Genomic DNA, 8,001 nt, shown 5'->3' with positions numbered 1-8,001 from the left:
GTGATTTCTTGCTTTCTGTCTCTACGTCTCTGTCTGTCTGGTGAGCTCCCTCGCCCTATAGCGAAAACCTCTCAAAAAAAAAAAAAGATTTATTTTATTTATTATTATTATTATTATTATTATTATTTTAAATTTGCTATGAGGCACATGCACTTATGAGAGAGAGAGAGAGAGAGAGGGAAAGTAACAAAATAAGCCATCAGGTCCCAGACTTGAACTGCAGCCAGCCATGTGGGAATCCAGCACCTTTCCCACTATGCCACTTGCTGACCTTACGTCTACTCTTTGATAGCCCATGAATCTTCAGAGCAGCTCCAAGAGGTAGTTTTTATTCCTATCCCCATTTTGTAGAGGAGGAAATTGAGGCCTGGAACTCAGATGACCTGGCCCAAGGTCCCAGCTATGCCCCTGCCAGCCCTAACCTGTCTTCATGGCCCCCTGAGCACTGACTACTGAGTGGCTCTGAGGCCTCCTCTGTACTCACGTTCAGGCTCCGGCTTCTCTGTGTCACCCACTCTCAAGGGCCGGGCTTTAGGCTCTTCTTTGTTTCTCCGAATGGGAGCATTGAGCTCCTCGTGATAAACTGGAAAGGAGACCGGGGGCAGGTCAGGCAGAAGTTGGGGTTCCAAAAAAAAAAGAATTTGGGGTTCCCAGGACCTCAGCCCAGTGAGTGGGGGCACAGGCTAGGGCTGTCCCCCCACAAGATGCTCACATCGGTTGTGCTGCACGTAATTCACAGCCATGTTGGTAGGCACGAAGGATGTCTCGCTGTCTTTCTTCTTGTTCTGCTGCTCTGCCAGCAGGCGAGCCTTGGCATCCTCCGTGGAGATGATATTTTTTATTTTTGCACTACAGGAGAAAGAAGCCACACTGCACGTTAGATCACAGCACCTCTGGTTCTCAGAATGGACTGCCGAGGTTGGCAACCCACCCCTGCACAATGAAATCACCTGTCCTGGGCCTCATATGTGTGTGTGTGCATGCCAAATTCCAAAAGGAGCAAAGGAGATGGGATTGCAGCATGACCATCCTCATGGGGGATGCTTTCTCACTTCCCTTTTCTTTTGTCACTCCCCAGCAAGTACATGCACCCTCTGGTAAATTAGGAAAAAAAGAGCTGACTTATTTCTTCCCTGAATGAGACATAGCGTGCATGTGTGCAGCCCCAGTGGAGTCTCAATGCTGCGATCTACCTCCAACCTCAGCCAGCTCTGGATCATGGCATTGAACGTGCCAGGTATACTCAGGGAGGTCTCCAGACACAAACCTGAACCTCCCCATTTGGGTCCGCCTTACAGAGCACTGCACTCTACCACTGATAATGCCCCACTTCTTGGTCTTTTTTTTTTTTTTTTTTTTAAAAAAGGCTTTTGCTGTAGGGCGCGTAAGCTCGTCTGAGAGAGACAGAGAAACAGAAAGCGAGAAAACACCACCCAGGGGGGTATGACCATGCCGCAATCCCTTCTCCTCCAGTCTCCTCTTGGGATCTTGGGCATGCACGCACATGCACCTGGTGTGAATTTTAAGCCACTGGGTCCGAGACTCGAACTATGGTCGACTATACGGGAGCTGAGCAATGTAACCATAACGTCATCTGCTAGTCCTTATAATGCCCTTTTTTTTTTAAAGAAATTTTTTAAAGAATTATTTTACTGGGGACCAGCGGGTGGCATGGTGGTTAAGGCACTGGACACTCCCACATGGCCAACCACAGTTCGAGTACCGGACCTGGTGGCTTACTTTCTCACTTTCCCTCTTTCTCTCTCTCTCTCTCTGTGTGTGTGTCTCTCTCTCTCTGGTCAAATTAAAATAAAATGAGTGAATAAGTAAAATAATTCTTAAAAAAAACTTATAAAAGAGAATTATTTTATTGAACTTTATTTATTTATTTATTTTTGGAGAGGTTTTTGCTATAGGGTGCATGTGCTCGCCAGAGAAACAGAGAGACAGAAAGCAAAAAATCACCCCCCAGGGGGGATGGTCACGCCACAATCCCTTCTCCTCCATTCTCCTCTCAGGATCTTGGGCATGCACACACATGCGCCCGACGTGAGTTTAAGCCACTGGGTCTGGGACTCGAACCACAGTCACTACATGGGAATCCAGCAACATAGCCATTACGCTAACTGCTGGTCCCGAACTTCATTTATTTTATTTATGTATTTATTTATTTTTATTTGACTAGAGAGGGAGAGAGTTGGGGGGAGTGAGAAAGCAAGCTGCCAGGCAAGCTGCCAGATCTAGGACTTAAACTGCAATAGGTTATGTGGGAGTCCAGTGCTCTTAACTACCATGCCACCTACTGGCCCCCCTTTAATGCCCTTTTCAATCAGATATTTTTTAGCTGAAATGAAAGGAGGATGATGGGGAGAGGGGATGGGTGAGCCTTTAACATGGCTCCTGCAAGAAGAAAACAGAAGAATAAAGACCAGCTGAAGAGCTGTGAACAAAGGCTATAAAACCACTTTTGCTTTTAGTGACTGGTGCCTAAGTCTTCTCAACTACTATGACCAAGCACAAGACAAACATGTGTGGACAACCTGCCAGAGAAAATACAGTTTATGTTTGTGGGTTTCCATGGAGACAAGTAAGGAATGGCCCCGCCTTTTATTTTGATTTGAATTACCAGAGGACACCTGCACTTGCTAGAGAGAAACAGAGAGACGAGAGAGAGGGAGAGGAGAAAGTATCCCCCCCAATGGGGTATGGTCACACAGCGATCCTTCCTCCTCTCTTTCTCCATCCTGTCAGGATCTGGGGCATGCATGTGTACATGCCTGGCATTTTTCAAGCTGCTAGGACCAGGATTTGAACTACTGTGGGCCACATGGGCTCCAGCTCCCTTAACCATTAAGCTACAGGGCTGGCCTGGGTCTAGTAACTTTTGACTGAGAAGCAGTGAGTTCTTACTCAATGCCGAGGTCCACCTCAGGGATGCCGCTCAGCATCTGGTTAGAAAGCATCTCTTCGGTCTTCTTGGCTGAGGAAACGCGAATATTTTCTGGAAGTTCATAAAGACAGTCCTCTGCATTCTTCGGCTTCACTTTCTGCTCCTCATGTTCCACGATCCCTTTTCTCTTCTTTAGTTCTGTCTCAATGTACTTCATCCTGAAATGAGAAACCCAGAGCCATAGGGAGGGACAGGAAGACTGTGATGGGTGACTTCTATATTCATGGTCACCAACACTGGCCCTCAGTCTGGTGATGGCCCATCAGGAAATCTTCATCAGTCCATGAGAAATTAGAAAAATAAAAATAGCTAAAATTCTTATCAAGTTAGAGATTTTCAACTAAAGCACCAACCTGTATTATAAGATTACATCCTATAAATCTACAATATAGAGTTTAAAGAAGAAAGATGCCTTGTTGGCAAAATAAAAAATGGGCAAGTTCATATTTGTTCCTGCAGACCACCCTTTAGAAGAACTTTTAAGGTATTTTCAAAGTTCTCGAGGTTGGCAGGTGGTGTGGTGGTTGAAGATGCTGGAATACCACAGGGCCAACCACGGTTTGAGTCCTGGACCTCGTAGTTTGCTTTCTCACTTTCCCTCTCTCTCTCTGTCCCTCTCTGGTCAAATTAAAACAAAGAAAGAAAGAAAGGAAGAAAAGAAAATAATTCTTTTTTTAAAAAAAGAAGTTTTCAAAGTTCTCAAGTGTGGAGTGAGAGGGGGACCAACTCTGATGTCTTCTAGAAAATTCTAGAAACATCATCTGTGACTAAATATCTTGGACTCTATGCGACTATGGCCCAGTCCCAATCATTCACAGCCAAATAGACTGACACTTACATATCTGGATCCTCATCCTTTCGGTTGGTTTCTGCAGAAAATGATGTCCCTAAGTGCATCTGTGACTAAATATCTTGGACTCTATGTGACTGTGGCCCAGCCCCAATCATTCAAAGACAAACAGACTGACACTTACATGTCTGCATCCTCATCCCTTCGGTTGGTTTCTGCAGAAAATGACGTCCCTAAGTGGAGGTCCTCCTCTTCACTAATCCTGAACAGAAAGAGGCCAATGAGGCAGAACTTTAAAGTCACAACTCAGTGAGGCTGTTTTATGTTACAAGAATAAAACAAAGGCACAATGAAAAAGTATAATATCCTTATTATGGATCAGAAAAAAATAAATATATATGAAACTCTAGAATTTATGCAAGCAAACTGTTACCTTGGGTATATCTCTGAGTCACAAGTGGATACTTTACTTTTTAAAACTTTTTTACTGTTTGAAGTTATTAGTTTTGTAATTGTGCTTTTATACAAAACTTCCACATAGGTTTGAAAGATTATAAACAATGCATTTTTACAAAAGGAGTCTACTTACTCCTTGTAAGATCATTTTTAAAGAGGCTTTGTTTTCTTTTGTTTGTATACAACATACTCTTTGCAAAGCAAAAAGTCTGCTGCTGCTGCGGGCCCCAGCTCTCTCAGAGCACAAAGACCCGGACGAGGGTAAGAGGTGAACTTGCCTCTCAGCATGTCGCATACTTACTTATCTTTACCCCGTTCTTTCAGCTTCTTCATGTCCACCATACCACCTGTCTTCATCTGAAAGGGATCATCCTACAGAAAGCAAACACAGCTTAAAAGAAGCTTCTATAGGACTGGCAGTGGAATTTTTATTTTCTTTTAAGAAAATGCAGTTATCCCCTAAGGAGCAGCCACATCTTCCCACTGCCCTTGAAGAACACAACTTACTCCTCTTCACTAATCCTGAACAGAAAGAGGCCAATGAGGCAGAACTTTAAAGTCACAACTCAGTGAGGCTGTTTTATGTTACAAGAATAAAACAAAGGCACAATGAAAAAGTATAATATCCTTATTATGGATCAGAAAAAAATAAATATATATGAAACTCTAGAATTTATGCAAGCAAACTGTTACCTTGGGTATATCTCTGAGTCACAAGTGGATACTTTACTTTTTAAAACTTTTTTACTGTTTGAAGTTATTAGTTTTGTAATTGTGCTTTTATACAAAACTTCCACATAGGTTTGAAAGATTATAAACAATGCATTTTTACAAAAGGAGTCTACTTACTCCTTGTAAGATCATTTTTAAAGAGGCTTTGTTTTCTTTTGTTTGTATACAACATACTCTTTGCAAAGCAAAAAGTCTGCTGCTGCTGCGGGCCCCAGCTCTCTCAGAGCACAAAGACCCGGACGAGGGTAAGAGGTGAACTTGCCTCTCAGCATGTCGCATACTTACTTATCTTTACCCCGTTCTTTCAGCTTCTTCATGTCCACCATACCACCTGTCTTCATCTGAAAGGGATCATCCTACAGAAAGCAAACACAGCTTAAAAGAAGCTTCTATAGGACTGGCAGTGGAATTTTTATTTTCTTTTAAGAAAATCCATTCACCCCCAAGGGACCAGCCACATCTTCCCACTGCCCTTGAAGAACACAACTTACCACTAGAGTGGTCTCTTCTTGTACCTTCTCTCCCACCAGCAGGGCCACGGCACTGAGTGAAACCAAAAAAGGAAGCAGGGGCAGGAGGGAAAGAAATAGCACAATTCAAAGATGAAAAGGAGCACTAAGGAGATTTGTAGATTGCAACATTAATGCCAGGGCGAGACTTGAGGGGTGGGCATGAGAACTAGCTGGAAAAACCTACAAGAATAAAACAGGGCTCAACGAGACTATAGATGCAGGGGGCAGGAACTGGTGGTGAACGAGGTGTACACTTTTCTGTAAAGCCACTTGGCATTATCTTGGTCTGGTAATCTCATTTTTTTTTTGGAGAAGTTTTTGCTATAGGGCGCGTGCGCTCACCAGACAGACAGAGAGAGACAAAGAGATAGAAAGCGAGAAATCACCCCCCCAGGGGGGATGGCCATGCCACAATCCCTTCTCCTCCATTCTCTTCTCAGGATCTTGGGCACGCACGCACATGCGCCCAGTGTGGGTTTTAAGCCACCGGGTGGGTCCGGGACGCGAACCGTGGTCGACTACGTGGGAGTCCAGCGACATAGCCATTATGCTAACTGTTGGTCCCTCGTAATCTCATTTTTAAGATTTTTCCTTTCAGGGAAAATGAGGCTAAAGATCAATGTAAGAGAATATATACTGTAGCCTATTTGATGGTAAAAATGTACAAAATGACCTATGTGTCACAAAATAGGGAATTTGTTAATAAATTACAGTCCATACATCCAGTGAGATATTATGTAGTCACTAAAATGGTTTCTTGAAAAACACTCGGTAACATGGACAATGTTCACAAGGTCATAAGAATTGAAAACAACATAAATGTATAAAGATGCTCACAATCTTTATAAAAAGAAAGAGAAGAAACACATAGAAGAACTAAGGCTATCTGGTGGCATGGTGGTTAAGATGGCTGGGTCCCACATGGCTAACTACATGGCAGTTTGAGTTCCAGGTCCAGTGGTCTGAAAAGCACACACAGAACATGGGTGTGCATGTGTGCCCTAAATCTCAAGAGGAGAATAGAGAAGGGACCGCATGGCCATCTCTCCTGGATAGTGCATTCTCAATATCCTCCCCCACCTCACCCTGGCAAGCACACACACCTTATCACACATTCTTTAAAAATAAGAAGAACCAGGAACCAGCAGTTACCATAATGGCTATGTCGCTGGACTCCCACATAGTCGACTGCGGTTTGAGTCCCAGACCTGGTGGTTTAAACTCACACTGGGCGCGTGTGCGTGCGTGCCCAAGATCCCGAGAGGAGAATCGAGAAGGGATTGTGGTGTGGCCATCCCCCGGGGGATGATTTCTCGCTTTCTGTCTCTCTCTCTCTCTGGCGAGCACATGCACCCTATAGCAAAAATCCTCTCCAAATAAATAAATAAATAATAAATAAATAAATAAATAGCCTGGAAAGGAGAATTCTGGGTGCTATTTATTCTCTTCATTACATTTTTCCCTAAATTTTTCAAACATTTAATGTGCATTTTACAATGAATAAGGTGCAATGAAAACGTGAGTTAGTGACTTGTTTCTGTGTCTCTGGAGTAGACCCTAAAACTCATGGCTCAGATATTCCCTGCTTAAACGTTGTCAAAGAAGGCTAGTCCCCTTTCTGGGCACTGGAAGGCGTACCATGTCAAGAAACGGGGCCATGTCTGGGGAGATATTTGTGACAGCAACCCAGGTGGGGGCGTGTCTCTCCACCTCCTCCCTGCAGTACTCACCTCACCCCATTGGGTCTCTTCCTCAAGTTCTGCACCTCTCGGGTCTCTTCCAGTTTTAATCTGGAAAAGGGCAATGCACTTGAAAGACCCTGTGTGAAACCCAAAGCCAAAGGCAGCTTGGAGAGCACCCCTGTCCCGCTGCTAAATGGCCAGCACAGTGGTCTAGAGGGCGACCCCGCGCCTAGACCTCCCGCCGGGAGTCAGATCCGCTGCAAGTCTCCGGGATACTCCCTCCAATCGTGCGGCCTTGGGGTGGCGGCCTCATTCCCAGGAGCCTCGATTTATTTGGCCGCGGGATAACAACCCTGGCTCCCAGCGGGGCGCCTGGCCCGTGGTGAGTCCCCCAAGCTAGTCTTTCTCTCCCAGACCCCTAGGAGCCCCGCCCCACACTCACCGAACCTCCTCTGAGTCCTGCTCATCTTCCTCCGAATCGGAGTCGGCCCTGCGCCGGCGAAAAGTCTTCCCGGTGACCGGCATGGTGGCGCCGGCCCCAACTTCAAGAAATCTTACCAAATTTTTATCCAGAAGAGTTGAACCAGTTAACATTGTATCAGCAATATCCGATCTGTTTTTCCACGTCCTCAGCACTTTATCTTCTACTAATCTCATCAATTTCAGATGTGATTTAGGGGCTGGTAGTTCAATGGTGTGGCAGTAAAGGCACTGGACACCCACATGCCCAACTGCATTTCGGGTCCCAGACCTGGAGGCTTGCTTTCTCACTCCTGCTCTCTCTGTCTCTGGTCAAATTAAAATAACAGGGCCGGAGGGGCCTGGCCCTGCCTGATGCGCTGAACGCGGTGGCCAGGTGAGGGGAGCCCGGGACCTCTG

At 45.2% G+C, this 8,001-nt stretch overlaps 1 protein-coding gene across 1 annotated transcript in view; it reads right to left on the bottom strand.

The window, feature by feature from the left end:
- CUNH9orf78 (chromosome unknown C9orf78 homolog) overlaps nt 1-7,681 on the bottom strand; it is a 9,650-nt gene extending 1,969 nt beyond the window's left edge. Inside the window, exons 1-8 of the mRNA XM_006166079.3 lie at nt 7,565-7,681; nt 7,171-7,230; nt 5,420-5,471; nt 5,214-5,284; nt 3,925-4,002; nt 2,911-3,108; nt 713-849; nt 485-583 (exon numbers count right to left, since the gene is read on the bottom strand). Of these exons, the coding sequence (XP_006166141.2) occupies nt 485-583; nt 713-849; nt 2,911-3,108; nt 3,925-4,002; nt 5,214-5,284; nt 5,420-5,471; nt 7,171-7,230; nt 7,565-7,647 (778 nt within the window). The 5' untranslated portion in view covers nt 7,648-7,681. The remainder of the gene's footprint in view (nt 1-484; nt 584-712; nt 850-2,910; nt 3,109-3,924; nt 4,003-5,213; nt 5,285-5,419; nt 5,472-7,170; nt 7,231-7,564) is intronic.
- Nucleotides 7,682-8,001: the final 320 nt, after the last annotated feature.

The sequence above is a fragment of the Tupaia chinensis genome, unplaced genomic scaffold, assembly GCF_000334495.1.
Source record: "Tupaia chinensis unplaced genomic scaffold, TupChi_1.0 Scaffold144168_1, whole genome shotgun sequence".
Classification (NCBI taxonomy): Eukaryota; Metazoa; Chordata; class Mammalia; order Scandentia; family Tupaiidae; genus Tupaia; species Tupaia belangeri.
The sequence above is the reverse complement of the archived record's forward strand: the minus strand, read 5'-3'. Positions and strand labels throughout refer to the sequence as shown.